This window comes from Anolis carolinensis, chromosome 4, assembly GCF_035594765.1.
Source record: "Anolis carolinensis isolate JA03-04 chromosome 4, rAnoCar3.1.pri, whole genome shotgun sequence".
In the NCBI taxonomy this organism is placed as follows: domain Eukaryota; kingdom Metazoa; phylum Chordata; class Lepidosauria; order Squamata; family Dactyloidae; genus Anolis; species Anolis carolinensis.
Genome location: NC_085844.1, coordinates 4,887,789 through 4,913,728, shown reverse-complemented (window position 1 = coordinate 4,913,728; position 25,940 = coordinate 4,887,789). Strand labels below are relative to the sequence as shown.

General features: G+C 43.5%; 2 protein-coding genes across 7 annotated transcripts in view; one reads left to right on the top strand and one right to left on the bottom strand.

The window, feature by feature from the left end:
* The window catches only part of LOC103281743 (ubiquitin carboxyl-terminal hydrolase CYLD), a 33,800-nt gene extending 19,899 nt beyond the window's left edge, over positions 1-13,901 (top strand). The window contains exons 10-15 of the mRNA XM_062979921.1: positions 681-747; positions 3,855-3,987; positions 6,951-7,059; positions 8,270-8,388; positions 10,465-10,684; positions 12,223-13,901. Coding sequence (XP_062835991.1) covers positions 681-747; positions 3,855-3,987; positions 6,951-7,059; positions 8,270-8,388; positions 10,465-10,684; positions 12,223-12,407 — 833 coding nt within the window. The 3' untranslated portion in view covers positions 12,408-13,901. The remainder of the gene's footprint in view (positions 1-680; positions 748-3,854; positions 3,988-6,950; positions 7,060-8,269; positions 8,389-10,464; positions 10,685-12,222) is intronic.
* A 1,188-nt stretch (positions 13,902-15,089) lies between these two features.
* Positions 15,090-25,940, bottom strand: part of LOC100566976 (1-phosphatidylinositol 4,5-bisphosphate phosphodiesterase gamma-1) — a 128,831-nt gene continuing 117,980 nt past the window's right edge. For all 6 annotated transcript variants that reach the window (XM_062979915.1, XM_062979920.1, XM_062979916.1 and 3 more), the window contains 2 exons: positions 24,057-24,241; positions 15,090-20,284 (listed from right to left, as the gene is read on the bottom strand). In XM_062979915.1, the coding sequence (XP_062835985.1) occupies positions 20,233-20,284; positions 24,057-24,241 (237 nt within the window). In that variant the 3' untranslated portion in view covers positions 15,090-20,232. The remainder of the gene's footprint in view (positions 20,285-24,056; positions 24,242-25,940) is intronic.

The window sequence follows — 25,940 nt, the reverse complement described above, 5'->3', positions numbered from 1 at the left end:
CCTCTTTTGAGGTTTCTTATCACTGTGGTATTTGTGATTCTGCTGGGAGATCTGTGGCTCAAATCTCCATTTGATCCAAAGCTTTGTTCCATTCTTGAGTGTTGTTTCTGAGCCTGACATCCGTCACAATTGTTTATGATGATAAGGAAAACTCCTGAATTCCCTCGTCAGAAAGTTTGGGATTTACAAGGAATGGCCAAAGCTACCTCTTGAGTATTTATTTATTTATTTATTTATTTATTTGCAGCATTTATATTCCGCCCTTCTCACCCCGAAGGGGACTCAGGGCGGATCACATTACACATATAGGCAAACATTCAATGCCTTTTTAACATAGAACAAAGACAAACAACATAGCTCCGAGCTGGCCTCGAACTTATGACCTCCTGGTCAGTGATTCATTGCAGTTAATTGTAGCTGGCTTGCTCTCTCGCCTGCGCCACAGCCCGGGATTACTTGATTACTATTCACTTGATTTAATGCTCACCTCACAATCTCTGAGGATGACTGCCATAGATGTGGGTGAAATGTCAGGAGAGAATGCTTCTGGAACATGGCCAGACAGCCCGGAAAGCTCACAGCAAGCCTATTAATTATATATTTAAATAGCAGTAATAAAAGCTGAGTACATAACAACCAAGGGGTAACATCTAATTAGTACTTTTCCTTTGACTTTGCAGACCCGGAGGAGTTCCTCAATCTCATTATGCATCACATCCTGGGGATAGAGCCACTTCTGAAACTGCAGTAAGTCCATGTTCTTTTCAGGAAAAAAAAAAGAATGTATTTGTGAGGAGATGCTTTCGCTTGACTAGTGAATGGGAACTGGGGTGTCTCTTTGTAGACATAAAAATGTGAGAAGGGGAAGGACTGTATTTCCTAGAGCTTTTAATCTATGTTAATTTTATTAATATTTGTATGTATGTATTTTTATCCTTTAGAATTTTATCTTGTAAATCGCCTAGAGCATCGTGGATGGAGGGCAATTAATAAGTAATTAAATGATGATGATGATGATGATGATGATTTCAGGCTGATTCTTGCATTGAGAATGCTGTTGTGATTGGATCCTCCCATTTACGTTTGGCTTCTAACCTTGTAGTAACTGATATCCCAACAAAGGGAAATTGAATGGAAAGGCAAAAGCAAAACCCTGTTGTTGACATATTATTTGATGGGATCTCTTGTCCTGCAATTTGAATCAATTGCATTGTGTCCTAGTCTCCAGAGCAGCAGAAAACAAGCTTGCCCCTTCTCTTCAATGGGATCTGATTCCAAATATTTTAACATGATTCTCGTGTCCTCTTCTCTCAGCCTTCTTTTCTCCAAATTAAACATACCTAACTCCCTAAACCACTTCTCATATACCTTGGCTTCCGGACCTTTGACCATTTTGGTCTCCCTTCTCTGGACACATTCCAGTTTGTCCATTATTTTTCATGTATTTCATGTATCTATTTACAGTACAGTAGAGTCTCACTTATCCAACATTCTGGATTATCCAACGCATTTTTGTAGTCAATGTTTTCAATGCATTGTGATATTTTGGTGCTAAATTCGTAAATACAGTAATTACTACATAGCATTAATCTGTAATGAACTACTTTTTCTGTCAAATTTGTTGTATAACATGATGTTTTGCTGCTTAATTTGTAAAATCATAACCTATTTTGATGTTTAATAGACTTTTTCTTAATCTCTCTTTATTATCCAACATATTTGCTTATCCAACGTTCTGCCAGGCCGTTTATGTTGGATAAGTGAGACTCTGCTGTATTTATATCCCGCCCTTCTTTCTCACCCCGAAGGGGACTCAGGGCGGATCACAATGTACACATACATGGCAAACATTCAGTGCCATATGAACATAGAGACAGAGACAAAAACAGACAGAGGCAATTTAACTTTTTCCAGCTTCCTGAGGGTATGCTCCATTCCGACCACGGGGGGAGCAGCTGCTTCATCATTCACTGTGATGCCGAGTCCTTGGATACTTCCTCATTCCAAACGCCACTGGACGATTTTTATGGTGTCGTAAATTAGTTAAATTAGCCTCCCCACATAAGTGGTACCTAAGTTTCCTACTTGATAGATGCAACTGTCTTTAGGTTGCTTAGGTCAACAACGAGCAGGGCTATTTTTTATTTTAATGGTTGGGTGCTCACTCCGACACGGGCTCAAACTCATGACCTCTTGGTCATAGTGATTTATTGCAGCTGGCTACTACACTGCCAGCTGTACATTGCTCAGAACTGGATGCACGGTGAGTCCAGCTTACATCTGACCAAAGCAGGATAGAGTGGAACTATTGCTTCCTTCAGTCTGGACCAGACATGGGCCAACTTGGGCCCTCCGGGTGTTTTGGACTTCAACTCCCACAATTCCTAACAGCCTACCGGCTGTTAGGGATTGTGGGAGTTGAAGTCCAAAACACCCGGAGGGCCCAAGTTGGTCCATGCCTGATCTAGACACTATCCTCCTTTTAATGCAGCCTGGTATCACCTTGATCTTTTTAGCTGCCACATTCACACTTTTGGATCATATTCAGTTTGCGATCTATTAAGAGTTCTAAATCCCTTTCACTTGGACTGCTTTCGAGCCAGATGTCACCCATCCCATTCCTTTGCATTTCAGGGTTGTTGTGTGTTTTCCAGGCTCTATGGCCATGTTCCAGAAGCATTCTCTCCTGACGTTTTGCCCACATCTATGGAAGGCATCCTCAGAGGTTATGAGGTATATTGGAAAAAACTAAGCAAGGAAGGTTTCTATATCTGTGGAAGGTCCAGGGTGGGAGAAGGAACTCTTGTCTGTTGAAGGCCAGTGTGAATGATTGGTATATATATTTGGTGTTGCATTGTTTTAAATTTTATATATTGTATTTTATTATGTTATTTAATTATTTTAACTGTTTTATTCTTATTTTATTGTATTATGATGTACTGGTAGTGATCCTACCAGTTGTGTAAGCCGCCCTGAGTCCCCTCGGGGAGAAGGGCGGGGTAGAAATATTGGAAATAAATAAATAAATAAATAAAATGTTGTAATTAATCACCTTGATTAGCATTAATGGCTTTGCCAGAGTGTTGTAAAAAAGGAACAACACTCTGTAAACAGAGGAATTTCAGACATAAATCAATCAGGGGCAGCTAACAGCTCTGAACAAAATATTCCTCCAGCCAGGAAGAAGCTAGGATATGATTCTGGCAAGGCCATTAATGCTAATCAAGGTGATTAATTAAAACATTCACACTGGCCTCCAACAGACAAGAGTTCCTTCTCCCACCCTGGACCTTCCACAGATATATACACCTCCTTTGCTTAGTTTTTTTTTCTTCAATATACCTCACAACTTCTGAGGATGCCTGCCATAGATGTGGGCGAAACATCAGGAGAGAATGCTTCTGGAACATGGCCACACAGCCCGGAAAACACACAATAACCCTGTGAATTCCGGTCATGAAAGCCTTCAACAAAATCATATGTTAACAACTAGCTTATGTACCCAGGTGACAAATCTCCTAATGCTAATTATTAGAAATACTCATTGTTAGCATTATAATTTGATGATTCCTAAATGGTACAAGATTCTCAGGTTTTGTTTACATTTAGTCAATCAGCAGAGTGATTTTCCACATTGATGTGATTTCAAAATAACATAGTTTATTCACAAAAAACCATAGCTTAATTATATGTTTACTTGGAAAGTGAGGTGTTTAAAGACCATGAAAGCCTTCAACAAGACTCTACGCATTTCATTTTTTCCTGCCTGAGTGTAGTAGGAATTCCCTTTGTGGGAGCAGGGCAGAATACACCAAGGGCCATGGAGAAGCCATTTACTTGATTGGTGCTTTCAGGTCCGGGGGCCTCAAGGAGCAAGAGTGCTACTGTTACCAGATCTTCATGGACAAGCAGGAGGACTTGGTGGTGCCCAACGTTCAGCAGCTGGTGGAGCATTCCTTCCTGTCATCCGATCTCAAGCTGGTGGAGGTGAGTTATGGAGACCCTCCCCTATGTTCCTGAAGCCCTCCCCTATTAATTATGGCTCATAGTTCATATAGTTTTAGCTTTTAAGGATGTGGTCCCCAAGCACATGACCTTGTTTTCAGGAGAGATGTGCAGATGGAAGCTCTATGAGAAAGTGTATCCAAATCCAGTGCTCAGTAAACATTATTTATTTATTTACCAGATTTATACTCTGCCTTTCTCAACCCCTGGGGGGACTCAAGGCGGCTTAGAAACAACACTACATAGTGTCTACAACATAAAACATAAAAAGTTACATTAAGATTAAAATAAGCATACATAAAAACATATTTAAATACAATCCAATGTTAAGACACAGCATCCAAAGACAAGGTCTAAGGCCGATCCGGAGTCAATTGCACGATTTCAAGTAAACTTATTGCACAACTACTTCTTGAAGGCTTTCTCTCAAAGCCAGGTTTTAATAATAATAATAATAATAATAATAATAATAATAATAATAATAATAATAATAATAATTGTGAGGTTTTCTGGCATTGTATATTTTTGCCGCTTCTGTGACTGTTCATTTGGGTTTTGATGATTCCGTAGCCCACTTGTCGATGGATGTCCAGAATCAGCAGCATCCACCGCGGTCCTTTTTATCCTGGGCGACGACCGAGCCAGTATAGACTTCGTTTGGGTTTGATTCTCCATAATGCTAATGGGTTAGGTGCTCTTGGTTGTGCTCCTCAGCTGAGGCCTCTCTGGCTTGGTTGGACCTGCCGGTAGTTACACTACCGCCAGCACAGCCCTCAGTCATCATTGGAGCAGCTAAGCCCCCCCACCACGTCAAGGTGGCTCAGCCGCTATCAGGATCTCAAGATTGAACTTCAAAGACTCTGGCAGAAACCAGTACAGGTGGTCCCGGTGGTGATGGGCACACTGGGTGCTGTGCCAAAAGATCTCAGCCGGCATTTGGAAACAATAGACATTGACAAAATCACCATCTGCCAACTGCAAAAGGCCACCCTACTGGGATCTGCACACATCAGAAAATACATCACACAGTCCTAGACACTTGGGAAGTGTTCGACTTGTGGTTTTGCGAAACGAAATCCAGCATATCTATCTTGTTTGCTGTGCCATACAACGTCGTTGTGTTGATAATAATAATAATAATAATAATAATAATAATAATAATAATTTTAAAAAACTTTATTTCTAGACTGCCCTCTCTCCCCGGAGGGACTCAGGGCAGTTAACATACCGTATTTTTCGCTTTATAAGACGCACTTTCCCCCCCCCCCCAAAAAATAGAGGGAAAACGCAATATCTACATTCACCATACAATGCAGTTTGAAACTGCATTAGAGAGCAGTGTAGAGTGTGTCCCCCCCCCTCCCCGAAACATTCCAAACAACGCGGGGAGAGCCAGTTCCTCCCTCATATCTTGCTGTCAAGCGGTCTCGAGCCCCCTCCCTCTTCCTCCTCCCCCTCCTGCTTTCCCTTATCGCTCGCTCTGAATGGGCTCCGTCACACGCGCGACGTGAGGCGTGGGCTGCTGCTCTTCCCCCTCCCCCCGCAGACAGTGTCCCCACGTAACCCTCGTCTCAGAGAGAGAAGGAGAAAGCACCCTACTAACGCGCTGCCTCTTCCCTTCTAGAGTCAAAAGGCACTTCCGTGTGTGTGTGTGTGTGTGTGTGTGCGTGTGCGTGTGGAGACAGACTGGCCCCCTCGAAGGCTGGAGGAGGAGGCTGGGCCCTTCCTGGAGGCCTTTCCGTGCCTGAGGCACCTGTGGGGAAGGAAAGAGGGAGGGAAAGAGGGAGGGAAGGAAGGAGTGGGGAGGCATGCCTGGCACGTCCCCAGCGCTAGCAGCAGGCGAAGCGGCTCGCCCTTGCGCCTCCTTGTAACACAACAAGCGACACCATGGCCGCAGGCCCCCCGAAAGCGGCGCCCCTGTGGAGGCTCCTTCTGCAGGAGGAGGCAAGATGGCTACCTTCTTGTGGCTCTGCCCGCCCAGGATGGAGCCCGGCCTCGCTAGGCGCCCTCTCCGCACGGGACGGGCAGGCAGCAGGACCGCTGGTGGGTGCCCTTCTCCCCCCTCAGATGTTATTTTATTAAAATGTTCTAGGTCATCTTTTAGTTCAAATTATTTTTCCCCATTTTCCTCCTCTGAAAACTAGGTGCGTCTTATCATCAAGTGCGTCTTATAAAGCGAAAAATACGGTACATATAAATGGCAAACATTCAATGCCACAATTTCTTCATGAATATTAAAAGTATAAAATGACAATAACACACATTATAATAAAAATTCCATATTAGAAAAACAATAAATTTAAACATAACAGTCAGTTAAACCTTTATTGCACAGAACGAGCATGTACCTGGACCAATTTAAGTGACCACATTGCTGAAAATGTTCAGTCCTTGTTCTAGTTTCACTTAGACCATAGCTACTATGTCAGTGTGGCTTGTTTATTATAGAGGGAAATGTTAGATCAAATGTTGGATTGTGCATCTGTGTTCCGGCAAGCTTTCCAGCAGCAGAGGAATTAATTGCATGCCAGCCCTGATTGATAGCTTGCAGGGCCAATGGGTCAAGACTTCCCTTTCAACTATGCAGACGGGACATTTGTCAGACTGTGGAATATTGGGAGGACTTGTTCTGATAACAGACTCTCGGCTGTGCTGAGCCAACGTGCCGTGCTTTTCCCTTGCTGGGGAACATGTGTCCTGAGAGTTATGGTGTTTGGAGTTGTAAATAGCCTTGTATATAAATAAAGCCTAGTACCGCTGGGATCAGCAGATAATCTTGCCTTAATACATGCTTTTGTCTGACTCTGTTGTGCCCCACCTCAAACCAAAAGGACAGGCGAGTAATAAATATGAATTGATGATGAGGATTGATGTGCCTTGGAGAAGAGCCTGGAGCTCAGCTGCGTCCAGCTGGGATCTGAGTCTGAATTTTTCTCTCTGTCTAGATCCCGTCCTGCTTTATCATTCAAATGCCACGTTTTGGGAAAGAATACAAAATGTTCAGCAAAATCGTCCCTTCCTTGGAGTTGGACATCACTGACCTGCTTCTGGATAGTAAGTTATTAGTAGGGAAAGGGGAGAGATGGGGATGCAGGGGAGATACGCTTTCCATTGCCAATACAAAGGGTCCCCTTACCCAATGTGTTATCCTTGGAGCACAGCACATTGTTGTGCAGACAATAAATCCATTGGCCCAAAAATGGCTGTGGAGGTTCATTTGGGGCAGAGCAGTGCATTGGGTCTTGGACTGAGCAGGGAGGGATTTGGGTTCCTTTTCATTCTTACAGCTCTGTATTCTTTGGGGAATCTCCTCTGCCAATTAATTCTTTTTCCTTGAAATAGACCTGGGACTATTATACGAGAGTTGAATGAAAAGTAATGCCTCCACCTTCGTAACACCTCAGCAGATGGCAGTCCCGGTCTGCGGCAGGTCCCAGCTTGTTCAGTAGACTCTCCTCTACAGTCCCATTTGGCAGGAAGCCTTAGCATTGAATGGTTGTGTTGTTAAAGGGCAAAGTATGGAATCCTGTGCAGACGGTTGGTCAATGCGACTTAAGCAACGTGCAGTCATTGGAGATTCATTGGAGATTCCCAAAGGAGATTCATCAGAGAATGCAAGCTGTTTATGGTGATTGTGTTGATGTGAGTCCTGTGTGTCGTTGGGCAAGTAAGTTTAAAGATGTTGAGCTGGGAACATCTGACTTGCGTGACAAACAAAGAGTTGGACGTCCTGTGACAGCAACCACCGAGTTTCACAAACAAAAGGTTGACAGATTGATTCAGGACGATCGTCATATTACTCAGAGAGAAATTTGAGGCATAATCGGCATTTCACAAGAACGTGTGGGTCACATGATTGCTTTGCTTGGCTATCGGAAGATCTGTGCACGTCGGGTCCTGTGAGACGCCGGTTGCGGAAACAGAGTGTCAACTTCTTCCGTGATGGCTTCAGAAAACCTGTTCATCGTTGGCAGAAATTTATCCAATTGTCTGGTGATTATGTGGAGAAGTGAATAGTGGTAGCTAACGAGAACATTCTAAGGATTATTTCTGTGTTTGATTTATTAAAATATTCCCATCCAAACCCAAGTAACGAAAGTGGAGGCATTACTTTTAATTCAGTCCTCGCAAAGTAATAATAATAGAGCCGTGAGGCTGTGTTTACATGGCTAAGCTCTGAATAACGACCAAGTGTACCGCTCTCACACTTGTGTGATTGAAACAGGAGTGGGGCCAAGGCCTGACCTCTGGCTTCTCTCCGCAGGTCCCCGGGAGTGCTTTGTGTGCGGAGACGTCGCCACCCAGGAATGCTCTGCCTGCTTCAGAGACAAGAGGTTTGCAGACGTGGGGCTGAAGCAGTACTGCGACTCTTGCTGCAGCCAGGTACGTGCCCCTCTTCCACACCTCATGGCAAATACAGCAAGATTGGAGCGGATTTGATATGCAATACGGTGGGATCAATGCTGAGGTCTTCCAGGTGCCTCAGAGCTATTGTCACTGCTGTGCCTCTTGTCTGTGGGGATGCTTTTCTGATCCTGCCTGTTGCTGTGGAGCGTGGAATGACTGTCCCAGCCACATCCTGTGCAGGCTTTGTAGTCCTCATTAAGGACTTAGATGGATAGATGCCTGAGGTTGATTGATACGCCTCTTTTTCTGAGCACATGGCAAGCCCGAGTACCCCCTTTTGAGCTTTTGTTCTCTGGACATGAAGAGAGACGAGATGTCTGCTGTGAGTTCGTTAGAGAGATAGATCCTGTTTACTTTCCTATCTAGATAAGTCGTTGTTTGAATAAAGTGTTTTGTGACGTTTTAAAAGCTTCACTCCCCTCCTGAATTGCTTAAGTCAGGGGTCCTCAAACTACAGCCCGCGGGCCACATGCGGCCCATCGAAGCCATTTATCCGGCCCTTACGGCACAAAGGCAGAAGGGGGTTGGACTAAATGGTCCAAGGGGTCTCTTCCAACCCTCTTTATTATTATTATTATTATTATTATTATTATTGACACAAAGACATAGTATGACACAGCAAATGAGATATATATGCTGGATTTCGTATCACAAAATCACAAGTCAAACACTTCCCAAGTGTTGTTGTTGTTGTTGTTGTTATTATTAAATATTAATATTAACATTGAGGCTGGGTGGCCATCTGTTAGGGGTGCTTTGCATGTGCTTTTGGTGCACAAAGGAGAAGGGAGTTGGGCTAAATGGCCCAAGGGGTCTCTTCAAACCCTCTTTATTATTATTATTTTTATTATGTCACAGCAAACAAGATGGATATGCTGGATTTCGTTTCACAAAATCACAAGTCGAACATTTCCCAAGTGTCTAGGACTGTGTGATGTATTTTCGGATGATGCGTGCAGATCCCAGTCGGGTGGCCTTTTGCAGTTGACAGATCATAATTTTGTCAATGTCTATTGTTTGCAAATGCCGGCTGAGATCTTTTGGCACGGCACCCAGTGTGCTGATCACCACCGGGACCACCTGCACTGGTTTCTGCTAGAGTCTTTGAAGTTCAATCTTGAGGTCCTGATAGCGGCTGAGTTTTTCCTGTTGTTTTTCGTCAATGCGACTGTTACCTGGGATGGCGACATCAATGATCCAAACCTTTTTCTTTTTCACAACTGTGATGTCTGGTGTGTTGTGTTCCAGAACTTTGTCAGTCTGGATTCGGAAATCCCACAGTATCTTTGCGTGCTCATTTTCCAATACTTTTGCAGGTTTGTGATCCCACCAGTTCTTTACTGCTGGGTTAAGTAATAATAATAATAACAACAACAACAACAACAGCAGCAGCTACTACTACTACTACTACTACTTTATTTTTCTATCCCACCTTCATCTCCCCATAGGGACTTGGGGCGGCTAACACGGGGTGAAGCCTGAAAACAATAAAAAAGAATAAAACAGATAAAAACAGCATATTCAAATAAGTAAAGCACAATACAATCAGACATAGATGCAAATGCAATACAGTAACAATAAAACCAGTTTAAGACATAAAATAAGGAGACACAAGACCACCAGTTTGGAGAATGGAGTAACACGGGAGGACAATTAAGTAAGTCAGTTAAAACGAAAGTGCAGAGATCTATGATGTGCCTTTGGGGCAAAGAGCACAAAGTGCGAACATGCTCAACATTGGAGTGAGGTAGGATGTCCAGTTGTATCTAGGAGAATGGAACAAAGTGCGAAATATGATGCATTCGTTTGGGTAGAATTTGAATCATGGGGACTAGGTTATTTTTACTTCCATCTGTGGCTGGCATCTTCAGAAGACCGTCACTGACAATGTTTTGTCTCTGAATGCCTTCCTGGTGTTATTCTCTGTCTTGGAATCAACTTAAAACATTTTGGCCGGGAAGCAGTAACTTTCCCCCAGCACTCCATTCCTCTGCAAGGCTTTTGAAAGGCCTTATTATAAGCCTCTTGGCTTCCTCCTCTTTGTCCTGGCAGGTCCACTCTCACTACCATCGCAAAGGCCACCCGACCACCAAGCTGCACATCCCCCAGGAGTTTCGCCGGGACGGCTCTTGCGGCGGAGTGCGGGTCCCTCGGGAGAAGCTGGAGCTCTTCGCCGTGCTCTGCATCGAGACCAGTCACTACGTCTCCTTCGTGAAGTACGGGCCGGAGAAAGAGAACTGGATGTTTTTCGACAGCATGGCCGACAGGCACGGTAAGCTTTCCCACAGGACCCTCATGCTTCACTAACTCCGGTTATGTATGTAAATGCATAAGGACGTGAAATGTGTGCCATGATTTGGGAATGAAGTTATTACTCTCCTTCTTACACGTGGGCAAACAAAGGCTGGATGGCCATCTGTTGGGAGGGCTTGGGTTGTATCTTTCTGCCTGACAGAAGGGGATTGGGCTAGTGGTCTCTTTCAGATTCTGTGATATCCCATCCAAGTCCCATTGCCCATGTGTCATTGGAGCCATCCTACCTTTGTGTTGTCAAAGGTTTTTCATGGCCAGAATCACTGGGTTGCTGAGTTTTCCAGGCTGTCTGGCCATGTTCCAGAAGCATTCTCTCCTGATGTTTCACCCAGGAGGCATCCTCAGAAGTTGTGAGATCTGTTGCAAACTAGGACAAGGAAGGTTTATATATTTGTGGAATGTCTAGGGTGGGAGAAAGAACTCTTGACTGTTGAAGGCAGGTGCGAATGTTGCAATTAATCCCCTTGAGCCTTTCAGCTTTAAGGCATGACTGCTTCCTGCCTGGGGGGATTCTTTGTTGGGAAGTGTTAGCTGGCCCTGATTGGTTCCTGTCTGGAATTCCCGTTTTCTGAGTGTTGTTCCTTATTTACTGTCCTGGTTTTAATTTTTTAATGCTGGTTGCCAAATTTTGTTCATTTTCATGGTTTCCTCCTTTCTGTTGAAGTTATCCATGTTTGTGGATTTCAATGGCTTCTCTGTGTCGTCTGACATGCGGTTTGTCAGAGTGGTCCAGCATTTCTGTCTTCTCAAATAATATGCTGTGTCCAGATTGGTTCATCAAGTGCTCTGCTACGGCTGACTTCTCTGGTTGAGTGAGTCTGCAGGGCCTCTCATGTTCTTTGATTTGTGTCTGGGCAATGCTGCTGCGTTTGGTGGTCCCTCTGTAGACTTGTCCACAGCTGCATGGTATCCGGTAGACTCCTGCAGAAGAGAGAGGATCCCTCTTGTCCTTCACTGACCATAGCATTTGTTGGATTTTCTTTGTGGGTCTGTAAATAGTTTGTAGGTTGTGTTTCTTCATCGGCTTCCCTATGCAGTCAATGGTTCCCTTGATGTTTGGTAAGAACACTTTTCCTCTGGGTGGATCTTTGTCTTTCCTCTCGTGCCTTGTTCTTGGTCTGGCAGCTCTTCTGATGTCTGTGGTGGAGTCTCCACTGGTCTGTAGAGTCCAATTTGGGTGGTTCAGTTCCCCTTGAAGGAAGTGGGGTTCACAGATTCTTTTTGCATGGTCTGCCAGGGCTTTAATTGTGTTCCTTTTTTTGACTTGGGTGGTGTTTGGAGTTTTTATGTAGGTATCTGTGTATGTAGATGTGGGACAAACGTCAGGAGAGAATGCTTTTGGAACATGGCCATACAGTGCAGAAAACTCACAGCAACCCATCTTACCCTTGTTGCCCAAGGCAGTGGACAATCTCAGATGGGGGCCCAAGAGCCCCGTATCATCCACAAATCTGTGGCTCCTTACAACTAACTCACCTGTCCTCCATTGGCTCCTAGGTGACGAGAATGGCTACAACATCCCCACGGTGACCCTGTGCCCGGAGGTGGCCAAGTACCTGGAGATGCCGGTGGCCACCTTGGCCATGCAGCAGCCCAGGGAGATGGAGGGGGTGGCCAAGCGCCTCTTCTGCGACGCCTACATGTACATGTACCAGAGCAAGAAGATGGCACTTTACAAGTGACGGCTGGGTCGCGTTGTGTCACCAACCATGGAACAGAGAGGATGAGGCTCCTCAAGAGTTATTCCTCCATCGTTTTCTTCTGAAACTTCACTTGTCCTGGTTGCTACTTTTGCAGAGCTACTTTTGATGACAGGAGTCCGTGAAACAATCCCTGATTTGTCAGCAACCGTGGTAGATCATCATCTCCGCTTCTGGATCTACTGAGCCTTCCTCGCATGTTGTTGGCAATAGCATGACCTGATACTGTGAAAGCAGGACCCTGAGGCCGGGCTGGGACTGAGGCTGTTGGTGCGGTGGCACTGAATTAGGAAGAGGTCCAGCCTGGTTTTCCTCACCTGGGTTCTGTGAATCCAAATCTTCAATAGTTTCCCCTTCTCTGTATAAAAACATCTCAGGCAAACAAACTCTTTCAGCTTCTGGGTCTGACCTGGAATCGTAAGGGACCAGCAAACAACTACTGAATTGCACATTGGGCTTGTCTGTATTCTGGGTCTATTATGTGTAGCTGGCACAATTGCACATTGGGCTTGTATTTTATTATGTGTAGCTGGCACACAAATGGCCACTTTAGCTTTCTACAGCCCCCAAGTTTAGGTGCCAAGTGAGACTTTACAATGAAGCTTGTTGGCAGTGAGGTTTCTGGCTCTGGCGAAATGTTTAGGGGGAAATATTTACTAGTCTGTGGAAGTTTCCCCACCTTTTGTGCTTCAACCTTTCCAATACTTACAGCAGGCATGGTTCAACTTCGGCCCTCGCTCCAGGTGTTTTGGACTTCAACTCCCACAATTCCTAACAGCCGGTAGGCTGTTAGGAATTGTGGGAGTTGAAGTCCAAAACACCTGGAGCGAGGGCCGAAGTTGGACCATGCCTGCAATAGACCTACTGTGGCTGTGTAATTAATTTTAGCACTTCCTAATTTTGACTGGGATTTAAAGGTACATAATAATTTTAATATATACCTATATATTGATAAATTAAAAGAACTGTTGCTGCTTTCTGTCAAGCAATTGGTGTGCAATAAAACCAGGGTGAGGAGAGGACAAAGTGCCTTACATGCAGGGATTGTGTATCTGTGATTGTCACCAGTGTTTCTGCACTTTTGGGGATGTCGCTCTGGTGCTTCTGAATCATATCCGCAAACTGTTTGAACCCATGGTCTCTCAGAGACAAACCAATGAATGCAAGTCCCTTGGCAATAAACATGGCTATGTCACGACTGTTCCGTCCAAAAAACTAGGTCTCGAGATCCTACTTAGGTGGAACCGTCTTCTGTGCAATGTCTTGTCACCTTGGCTGTTTTGATCAAGGTTTCTGCCTCCCTCCCTCCCCAGTCTGTTGTTTCAACCCTTGCAGTCTGTGTAGGCATTAATTTATTCTCTTTTATTGTTTCTATGACCTTTACTCAGGAAAATAGAAGTAATTTTTGATAACAATGTATTCTCAGTTTCCAATTATAAAATGTGTCTTTCAATAAAAACTTTTTTTTTTACTCGACTCTTGTGTTGACTTTTATTTTGTCAAATGTTGTTTCTCTGAAGAAATCCTTCACACTTTTTGCAGAATCTCTGCACTTCTGGTTGTTTTTATCACCTGTGGCTGATGTGGAAAGATGTGGAACGGGGTCTGTGCAATTAGCAAACATGACGTGTCGTCGAAGGCTTTCATGGCCAGCATCACAGGGTTGTTGTGTGTTTTCCAGGCTGTCTGACCATGTTCCAGAAGTATTCTCTCCTGACGTTTCGCCCACATCTATGGCATGCATCCTCAGAGGTTGTGCGGTATCTGGAGAAACTAAGCAAGGAAGGTTTATATATGAGGATGCCTCTGAGGATGCCTGTCATAGATGTGGGTGAAACGTCAGGAGAAAATACTTCTGGAACACGGCCATACAGCCCGGAAAACACACAATAACCCAGCAAACATGACGATTAAACTGATAGTAATATTGTGTTGAGACTTCTGCTGCCCTGTAAGGCCAAAAAACTGTGAAAGATAGAAAAGGCTTGTGGATTTCCCAGCTCAATGGACTTCAAAAATACATCGGATAAACAAGATTGTGTGTGTGTATATATATAACACACACATATACTATCTCCCCGAGGGGACTCAGGGTGAATTATGAAACACATATATGGCAAACATTCAATGCTGTTACAAAATTAACAAGGACAAACAATACATAAACGGAGGTAAAGGCTTTCCCCATCTTTTCCATTTCTGGCACCTGGAGGCTGTGCTCGACTCTGGCAATAGGGCATGTGCTGTGGCTCCATCTTTCATTGTTGTCCTTAGACATCCTCTGATAGAATTGCCAGCATTTTTATGGGCGCCTTTTACTACCTCCCCACTTAAAGTGGTACCTATTTATCTACTCATCAGTTTTCGATCTAGGTGGGCAGGGAGCTGGTGCTCATGGCGGGTGCTCACCCCGACCTGGGCTTGAACTGTCAACCTTTCGATCAGCAGCATTTTCTGCAGCTAGTGGTTTAGCCTGCTGTGCTAAGCCTGGATATGTTAAATAAGAGCAGGGAATTGTAAGAGGAATAGAGCGAGGCATTTCCACCAGACTGAGAGATGGGGCCATATGGGGAGCAGTTGTATGAATGTGCATTGAAAACAGAATTTCACTTTTGGTAGTAAAAAAAAAGAAGTTAGTCGTACAAAAGATCCAGGACAACACCATCATGTATAAATACTGGCTAAATAGATTTATTTTCATACAAAGGATACATGGGGTCCCTCCCTTGAGTGGCTCTGGAAGGGACACAAGCTCCTGTGATAGTGCTGGTGCACCGGCCGACTCACTTGTGCTTCTCATGTTCTGCCTGTGTTTGTGGGGATGGGTGGGAAAAGGTCTCCCCACTGAAATGAGCAAAGCCACCCAACTCCTCTTCCCATAAGCACTGTTCCCATATTGTCACCGAGAGCCCAGCTCTTCCTGATGATTTGGCTGCAAAGCAATCCAGATGTAGGATTTGAAACCCCTTTCACGCCCAGCCCAGATTCCTCCCCTTTCTGAAGCTTTTCCATTTCAAGTCCTCTGGCTCACCTGGGAATAATGTGAACTGAAAAGCAAGATCGCCTGGGCGGGAGACTTGAACGAGAGATCAGTTGGGCCTCGTGGTTCTGTGAAAGCAACTGTATGTGCACCATCCCGTAATGCCTGTTTTACACTGTAAAAATAAACCCGCAAAACAAACACTGGCAGTGCTTTGAAGACCATTTTTGGTGCACAATTAATTACCTTGGAATGCCTGAGGGATCAATGCGCCAAGAAAATTTAGACAGGCGTTGCATTGAGAGAAAAAATGAAACAAGACCTAATATGTCTTCAGGAAACACACATATGGAAAAGGGATGAAAGACTTGTTTGAAATTGTGGCCACGTTTCTCAGCTCTGACTAATAAGACAACAAATTGTAATGTATATGAATAAAATATGTGGCAGTTGAAGACTGTTTCTGATGCCTATGTGAACTCAAGAGTAGCTCCACTTAAGAGGCTGCCATTCCCAGTGTGTTTGATTTAAAAGTTGGCAGTTTTCTTTCCGTGAACGGATGCTCCGCAGGAATGAAATGCTCCTTCTGCATGTTTTGGAGATAAGAAATCTGGAAATAACTTCAAAAGTGGTTCCTGAGCATAGAAATGATCCTCTCCTCATTCTTGGATCACCAGCTTCGATGCAACAAGACTTGCATAGGCTTCCAACTCGGCACATTTCCGTGCAACCAGCAGCTGGCTTAAGCGGCTGAGGCGGAAAAGGAAGGAGCCTGAGGCTGTCAGGAATGGTGGGAGTCGAAGTCCAAAACACCCGGAGAGCCCAACTTTGTCCATATCCGAGTTCTCCTGATCTGCTCTCCGTCTCCGAAGTTGCAACCATGGCACAGGTTCACCCTGCTACCTGTACACATGAACCTTGTTCCTGAGCTTTTTGCAAGAAAACTAGGCTTTTCTGTCCATTGCTGGCACGATAAGAACCTGTAGTACAATCATGGGACTGGGAGGAACTGCAAGGGTCATCAAGTCCAACCCCATCTTACTGGAATACACAAGTGAAGCACTTCCCAAAGATGCCCATCCAAACTCTGCCTGAATATCATCCAAATAAAGGTTTTCCATCTATTCCACTGTTAAATAGAATACACAATTGAGGCATTCCCCAAAGATGCCCATCCAAACTCTGCCTGAATATCATCCAAAAAAAAGGTTTTCCATCTATTCCACTGTCATGTAGAATACACAATTGAAACATTCCCCAAAGATGCCCATCCAAACTCTGCCTGAAGACTTTCCAAAAAAAGGGTTTTCCATCTATTCCACTGTCAAGTAAAATACACAATTGAAGCATTCCCCAAAGATGCCCATCCAAACTCTGCCTGAATATCATCCAAATAAAGGTTTTCCATCTATTCCACTGTCATGTAGAATACACAATTGAAGCATTCCCCAAAGATGCCCATCCAAACTCTGCCTGAATATCATCCAAAAAAAAAGGTTTTCCATCTATTCCACTGTCATGTAGAATACACAATTGAAGCATTCCCCAAAGATGCCCATCCAAACTCTGCCTGAATATCATCCAAAAAAAAAAAGGTTTTCCATCTATTCCACTGTCACGCAGCTTTCACATTCAACCACTGATTCATATTCTGATCTCTAGAGCAGCGGAAACCAAGCTCGCTCCTTCTTTTATATGACATCTCTTCAAGTATTTATATATGGTTATAGTGTCACCTCTCAACCCTCTCTTCAAGCCAAACATCCCTGGCTTCCTCATCTGTTCCTTGTAGGCCTTGCCTTCCAAACATTTGCCATCTTGATCATCCTTATCTGGACACATTCAAGCTGGTCAACATCCTTGACACAGTGCTATTTCTGACTGAAACATTATAGAGTTTTTGTATGTTTTCCGGGCTGTATGGCCATGTTCCAGAAGTATTCTCTCCTGATGTTTCTCCCACATCTGTGGCAGGCATCTATACCTCATAACCTCTGAGGATGCCTGCCATAGATGTGGGCAAAACATCAGGAGAGAATGCTTCTGGAACATGGCCATAGAGCCCGGAAAACATACAACAACCCTGTGATCCCGGCCATGAAAGCCTTCAACAACACATTATAGAGTTTAGTGCTAAGGCTTCCCTTTACCTGGACACTAGACTTCTGCGGATGCAGTCAAACTACATCACTTGAACAAGCCTCAAAGGCAGGCCATCTCTTCTGTTCCATCCCAGGACTTTAACCCCAGAAGATACCACGGTCTGCAAACCTACACAAAGAAGGAAAGATTCACACGTATGAATTCTACAGCTCTGGAATAAGTCTCCTTGGACCAATGGCAGACAAGTCAGTCTCTACTCATGTTGTTCAGTATAAAGCATGATAGTTGGTGTCTTAAGATGTCCAAAAGAATTGAAAGCATAGAAGAAATTCGTTGGTGTCTTAAGATGTCCAGATGAATATCAAAAGAATTCAAAGCAAAGAAGAAGCAAAGTGTTTGTTAAGGACACTTTAGAAATTGATTGTTTAGTATCATCCTATTTGGTGCCATCTCCTTGACTTCCTCCTGGTCGTTTTCCCCTGACTTTAGATCCACCAACAAAGCCAAAGCTGATGCAAACGTCAAAGCCAAATAATGTCTTCTTAGCCCAGCTTTGCGGGTTTTCCTTTCTCAAGGGGAAAAAGAAGCTTTTCAATTGAAGCAGTGCCTTCTCTCTGTGAGGTTTATTTTGTCCTTCACGACATCCTCATCCTCTTAATTTTTAAAGAAGCAAGACTTGAAATGGCAGCAGGAAGGAGACATAATGCCAGGCTGGAAGTTCACAGACCAAGCCTCCTCCTCGCAAAGCCAAGCTTTTCCCAAAGCTAAGGAGGAGGAAACCTTGAACGGCGTGTGTTTCAGGGAATGTTATGAAATTATTGGGTGGAGAGATTTCCCTTGTTGTTGCCTATCAATAATAAAGAATTGCACACCACGTATGCCATCTGCACACTCATGTTTGTGAATACAGAAACTGGACTATAAATGTAAATACACAGTGGCACACAATGGTGAGGTTGCCACTCTGGAACTTGTGCTTAATGATGGAAAGGCGGCACCGGTGGAACCCAAAACACACCTTTTACAGCGGACTGTAAACCAGGGACAAAGGTGGCCTCTTGTTTCTGCCCTCCTTTGTCTCGATTCCGGATCCTTTCCCCTGCTTTTGGGATCCCCTTTCCTACGAGGGTTGAGTGAAAAGTAATGCCTCCACCTTCATTACTTGGGTTTTGGATGGGAATATTTTAATGAATCAAACACAGAAATAATCCTGAGAATGTGCTCTTTAACTACCACTATTCACTTCCCCACATCATCACCAGACAATTGGATACATTTCTGCCAACGATGAACAAGTTTTCTGAAGCCGTCACGGAAGAAGTCAACACTCTGTTTCTGCAACCGGCGTCTCACAGGACCCATTGTGGACTTTATTCGCCCAACGAAGCACAGGACTCACATCAACACAATCCCCATAAACAGCTTGCGTTCTCTGATGAATCTCCTTTGGGGTGACACCTTCTGCTGTCAAGAATTCAATGACTGCACGTTGCTTAAGTCGCTTTGACCATCCGTCTGTGCAGGGTTCCATTCTTCGCACTTTAACAACACAACCGTTCAATGCTAAGGCTTCCCCGTCTGCGCAGGGTTCCATACTTCGCGCTTTAACAACACAACCGTTCAATGCTAAGGCTTCCCCGTCTGCGCAGGGTTCCATACTTCGCGCTTTAACAACACAACCGTTCAATGCTAAGGCTTCCCCGTCTGCGCAGGGTTCCATACTTCGCGCTTTAACAACACAACCGTCCAATGCTAAGGCTTCCCCGTCTGCGCAGGGTTCCATACTTCGCACTTTAACAACACAACCGTCCAATGCTAAGGCTTCCCCGTCTGCGCAGGGTTCCATACTTCGCGCTTTAACAACACAACCGTCCAATGCTAAGGCTTCCCCGTCTGCGCAGGGTTCCATACTTCGCGCTTTAACAACACAACCGTCCAATGCTAAGGCTTCCCCGTCTGCGCAGGGCTCCATACTTCGCGCTTTAACAACACAACCGTCCAATGCTAAGGCTTCCCCGTCTGCGCAGGGCTCCATACTTCGCGCTTTAACAACACAACCGTCCAATGCTAAGGCTTCCCACCAAATAGAACTGCAGAGGAGAGTCTACTGAACAAGCCAGGACCTCCACATTCAAGTACTGCCATCTCTTGAGGAGTTACGAAGGTGGAGGCATTACTTTTCATTCGACCCTCGTACTAAACACTGACCTCTCAGGTCCTCCCAATCTGGCCTGGACACTCAATGGCTCTCCCTACAACTGGGCTGCCTGTCTTTCTAGTTTTGGGATGTGAACTTAGAGTGTTAAGTTAAAGAAAAAGGCAAGATGTGGTTTACATTACCAAGAACAGAAGGCATGGGCAAACTTTGGCCCTCCGGGTGTTTGGACTTCAACTTCCACAATTCCTAACAGCCGGTGGGATTAAAACCCCATCATGTCAAAAGTCTGTAATGGGTGTTTATCGAGGCGGACTGCTTGCCACACTGGGAAAGCGGCCAGACAGGCATCGGGGTCCGGCTTCCCTCCACGGCCGGGGAATGCTCCTCCTGCGGCTTCCTCTGCCGTTGTGCCCTCGGCCCCCGCTTCCAGACAGACTGACCGACTGACCGCTGGCTGGGAGGCGGAGAGCACAGAAGAGTCCAGGCACCGTCCGGTGTCCAAAGGCCTCCTTGGGATTCAGTGGGGAAAGCGGAGGCTGTCAGATGGAGGAGACTGAGCCGGTGCTTCAGTTGCGCTTGTTGGCCAACTGCCGGTCTCGCTTCTTCTTCTCCATCAACCTGCAGCAAAGGGAGAGAGAGATAGGCTGTTAGGAATTGTGGGAGTTGTAGTCCAAAACACCTGGAGGGCCAAAGTTTGCCCAGGCCTGGATTAGACTATAAGGAGACTATAGCGCAGGAAGCAGTATAAGTGTCATATGATGTACTAGCCGTGCCCGGCCACGCGTTGCTGTGGCAAAGTGGTGGTGGTATTGGTTAAAAATTGTTGTGTAATTTTTATTTGATGTTATTTGCAATTTTTATTAATTTTATTGTAAGTTATATTTTTATTTATTATATTTTATTATTTCCTTGTATTATTTTTATAGTATTTTATTGTATTAATTTTTAGTGTTTTTTATTATTTTTTATTGGGTTGCTAGGAGACCAAGTTGGAGGAGCTTAGCCTTCTAACTGGCAGCAATTGGATAAAAGCAATTATTCCTCTCTCTCTAATTAGGACTTTATTTTTCTTTTCTTTTTGTTGTATCAACCTAGAGGCGTGGATGATGAGTTGTATTGTCAAATTTCGAGGTTGGGGGGCCTGTAGTTTTGTTGTTTTGTGGGTCGCCGTGATGCCATCACTCTTTTATATATATAGATGGTTTGAATGCAATTGTATGAAAGGTGCAAGATTAGGACCTAAAGAGGCTGGAGATGCCATCCTAAAACTGAAGCCTGGAAAACTACTGAATTCATGAACTATTATTAAAAATTGCTGAACTGTTGATGACCAGAGACAAATGAATGATCCTTGCCCTCAATTCAGGACTGTCCTGGTGATCAATAATATACAGTAGAGTCTCGCTTATCCAACGTAAAAGGGCCGGCAGAACGTTGGATAAGTGAATATGTTGGATAATAAGGAGGGATTAAGGAAAAGCCTGTTAAACATCAAATTAGGTTATGATTTTACAAATTAAGCACCAAAACTTCATGTTATACAACAAATTTGACAGAAAAGGTAGTTCAATACGCAGTAATGCTATGTAGTAATCACTGTATTTACGAATTTAGCACCAAAATATCACGATATATTGAAAACATTGACTACAAAAATTGCTTGGATTATCCAGAGGCTTGGATAAGCGAGGCTTGGATTAGTGAGACTACTGTACTATTATTTCCATATACAAGTGGTACTATGTACATTTACCATTACTGCATGCTATGGTGTTTTGTTTGGCAGCCGCCGGGCATGCTTCCAAACAAAAACTTTGCTAGGTCTTACTTTCAGGGGAGGCCTTATATTTAGCAATTCAGCAAAACTTCTACTAGGTCTTATATTTTGGGGATGTCTTATTTTTGGGGAAACAGGGTATGATGTATGTCAGAGTTTTATATTATTTAGGCCATTTCTTATGTGAAAATGGATAAGTGTTTGTAAGAATCATGTCCTATCCATGTATGACCAGCAGCAATCAAGACACCTGCTAAAGACTGAGTGCTATTAATAGAGACTGAGTAAATCTTGAGTTAGTGAATGTGATGGTGGTGATGATAATGGTGTTGCTGTTGGAGTGGAGCCGAAGAGTTTTGAAGACAGAGAGTCTGGAAACCAGAGAGTTTGAAAGGTTGGAGCTTGAAGATAAGAACATTTTGTTTCGCCGTTTGAAAGCTGCTGATAAAAGCCAAGGACTGTTATGTTTGTATATCTATATATATAAAAGGGTAATGAAATTTCAGCCTAGGACGAAACAACAAAACTACACATCCCAGAAACACTAAACTTGGCAGCACAACCCCTCATCCATGCCTCTACGTTCATACAACAAAAAGAAAAGAAAAATAAAGTCCTAATTAGAGAGAGAGGAATAATTGTTTTTATCCAACTGGTGCCAGTTAGAAGGCTAAGCTCCATCAGGGGAAAACCTTTACCCTTTACCATCACTACGACCAATACCTCAATACTTTATTTCCCATACCACCATACTTCACCACAGCAACGCGTGGCCGGGCACAGCTAGTATTTTCATATAAATCTTTCTTTACTAAAAGACTGTTTGTTTTGGGATTTTCTCCTTGGACAAGGGGTGCAGCTTCTGCAGAAGGGGTTGAATGTTTGGAACCCAGTTTGATAGCTGCGACAATGTATGGTTTGAATGCAATTGTATGAAAAGTGCATGATTAGGACCTAGAAAGGCTGGAGATGCCATCCTAAAACTAACGCCTGGAAAACTACTGAATTCATGAACTATAATTAAAAGTTGTTGAACTGTTGATGACCAGAGACAAATGAATGATCCTCGCCCTCAAGTCAGGGCTGTCCTCGTGATCAATAATATATCTGTTGCACTTTATTCCATTCCTTCAGTTGGAAATAGTTCCTCATCCTTAGCCCCCTACCAATGATAACAGTCTCGGATTATCTACTTCTCTTTTACATTCCTCACTATATGCACTTTATGGCCCAGTCATTTTTATGAGTTTTTCTTGTTTTATCTAACTCATGTTTTATTGATCTGTTTTATTGATTTGTTTTACTTTGATGTGTTCTTTACAACGTCTGTTATTATTTGGCCTTGGCCCCATATAAGCCGCCCCGAGTCCCTTTGGGGAGATGGTGGTGGGGTATAAAAATAAAGTTGTTTTGTTGTTGTTGTTGTTATGAACTGTTGAACTCTTTCTGGAAAACAACATGTTTACATTACCAAAGACAATGGCTCTTTTACATAAGGAAGTGTTTACAAGGTTCCTTACATTAAGAAGGAAGTAAAACCAATTATCACTTAAAGAAGCAAAATCAACATCTGTCCAGGATCTGATGGGAGTTAGCATGTTTTGGTTGGGAAAACACCTGTCAGTCATTTACTAAGACAATTAAAAAATCTGCAAGAAATATTGCTATATAAGAGGCACTTTCCAATCCAAAAATTTGGGCAGACCAGAGGAATCTGCTCTTCTCTGTTAATGTGGGATTTGTGCAGAACGAAGGGACGTCAGAGACGATGTTAAAAAGTATTTACAAAGTTTACTTGACAAGACAAACAGACTTGCAGACAATGGACATAAGACTTTCAATCTAGACAAACAGCACAGATCTTCTCAGTAGGCAGAAAAGATCTCATCTGATGCAATCAGCTATATACAAACACACTTGTAGTCTGGACACTCCTATCTGGCTCCAGACACATATCCAAGGTCAATACAGCTTCTTACCAAATTAACTCTTTACACACTATTGCATTTCCTTCGTTCTGCACTCAACTGACGTCATTCATCTGCTGCTACGCTGTGCGCATTACTCTGACAATCTCCACGGGACAGAGAGAGATGGTGTATTCACAGAATGGCAGATTTACTAAAAACACAATGGGGTCTCTTTTTCAATAGAAGGAAGAAGAGATGGTAATGTATGCATGATGAGGAACGAATGTGTATATGCGTCTAAATGTAAATTCCCCTTTGTTTGTGTACCCAATATAGCTATAGAGCCTGTGTGTTTACTCTGTATTGCTCTGTGGCATACTTTATCTCACTGTGAACTAAATAAAAGAAAGTTTCCAAAAGTATTTATGACATAAGCAGCCCTGTTCCATATAACAGAAAATGATGGAAACCTTGAAAGCTGCAACAACACTCTGTCTAAACCAGGCATGAGCAAACTTGGGCCCTCCAGGTGTTTTGGACTGCAACTCCCACAATTCCTAACAGCCTACCGGCTGTTAGGAATTGTGGGAGTTGCAGTCCAAAACACCTGGAGGGCCAAAGTTTGCTCATGCCTAGTCTAAATCAAGGAGGCTTTTGACAAGTGAGCAGGATTTCTATCAGCGCCCAAGTGGCTTCCACTCACTTCCTGTTGCGCACTTCCGTCAGTTCCATGAGTCGCTCTTGTGCCGCCCTGAGTTCATCCAGCCGCTGCTGGTAGCGTGAGTCACAATTGTTGCTTTGTTCAAAGTTGGAGACCTGGTTGGAGAGCTCATTGGCGCGGTCCCGGAGTTGCTGGATGGAGGAGTACAAGTTCTCGTCGTCTTCTTCCTGCAGCAGGTAAGAGGAAGGTAAATGTAGTGGGTTCTCAACACTATACCAGCTGTTAAGAGTTGTGGGAGTTGAAGTCCATAACACCTGGAGGGCCAAAGTTTGCAGTAGCCCCTTGACATGACAGCACACCTGGTTCTATAGCTACCTGTGAAAGCTACAACCAGGTCAGTGCTAGGAGTAAATGAAATGTGTTGCATGCTACCCATGAAAAAACTAAGCACACTGCAGATTCCCACAGCATAAGGAGGGAAAACATAATGGGTTATTACGATGATCGGCACCCTGTTCCAACCCAAACATGAAAACAACAGAAGATGCATTAAAAATAAACAAAGAGTAAAGCCAACAATAAGACTTCTTGGAGTGCTATGTGTCATGGAAGTAACAACAAAAGAGAGATTAGGTTTACTCTCTATCTTCCTTCAGGAAACAACTGAAAACTTGGATGTTTGGGCAGGCCTTCGGTGAGACAGTCATTAATTAATCAGCCCCAGAGGGTTTTTAATAATCTATCCTGTATTTATTACGGTCTTACCATTTATGTGTTTTAAATGCAATTTTTTATTCTTGTATTGTTGTTTTAATTTATATATTGTATTACTGTTTTATCTTTTTTATATTGTGATTTGTATTATGTTGCTGTTTATTTTGCCCTTATGGGCCTCTGCCCCATTTAAGCGAGGAGATGGTGGCGGGGTATAAATAAAGTTTTATTATTATTATTATTATTATTATTATTATTATTATATTGTTATTATGACACAGGAAACAAGATAGATATGCTGGATTTCATATCACAAAATCACAAGTCGAACACTTCCCAAGTGTAATTATTATTATTATTATTATTATTATTATTATTATTATTATTATTATTACAGTAGAGTCTCACTTATCCAACATAAACGGGCCGGCAGAATGTTGGATAAGCGAATATGTTGGATAATAAGGAGGGATTAAGGAAAAGCCTATTAAACATCAAATTAAGTTATGATTTTACAAATTAAGCACCAAAACATCATGTTATACAACAAATTTAACAGAAGAAGTAGTTCAATACACAGTAATGCTATGTAGTAATTACTGTATTTACGAATTTAGCACCAAAATATCATGATGTATTGAAAACATTGACTACAAAAATGCGTTGGATAATCCAGAATGTTGGATAAGCGAGTGTTGGATAAGTGAGACTCTACTGTATTTGTAAAAAACAAGTTACCACATCCTTTCCTAAAATTTTGACAACCACAAATCTGCAAACCCTTGTCTTGTGCACCCTTTGATCTGCCCAATATAGCAAAACTTAAAAGAAACAGGCTTCCACCAGTGTTTGCTTTTAACTGCATCTTTTCGTATTTGATCACTGCAGGCCTCTCATTGTTAGTAATACAGTATACTTCATTTATATTCCGCTCTATCTCCCCGAGGGGATTCAGGGCGGATTACAGAACACATATACAGCAACATTCAGTGCCGTTATACAATTAACAAGGACAGACAATACATAGATATAGGTAAAGGCTTTCCCCATCTTTTCCATTTCCAGCACCAGCTCAACTCCGGCCATCGGGGGGGGGGGGGGGCTGCTGTCGCTCCATCTTTGATGCTGAGGAGCTTTGTCATCCTTAGACATCCTCCATATTGAATTGCCTTATGGGTGCCTTTTGTTATAACCTCCCTGCTTTTAAAGCGG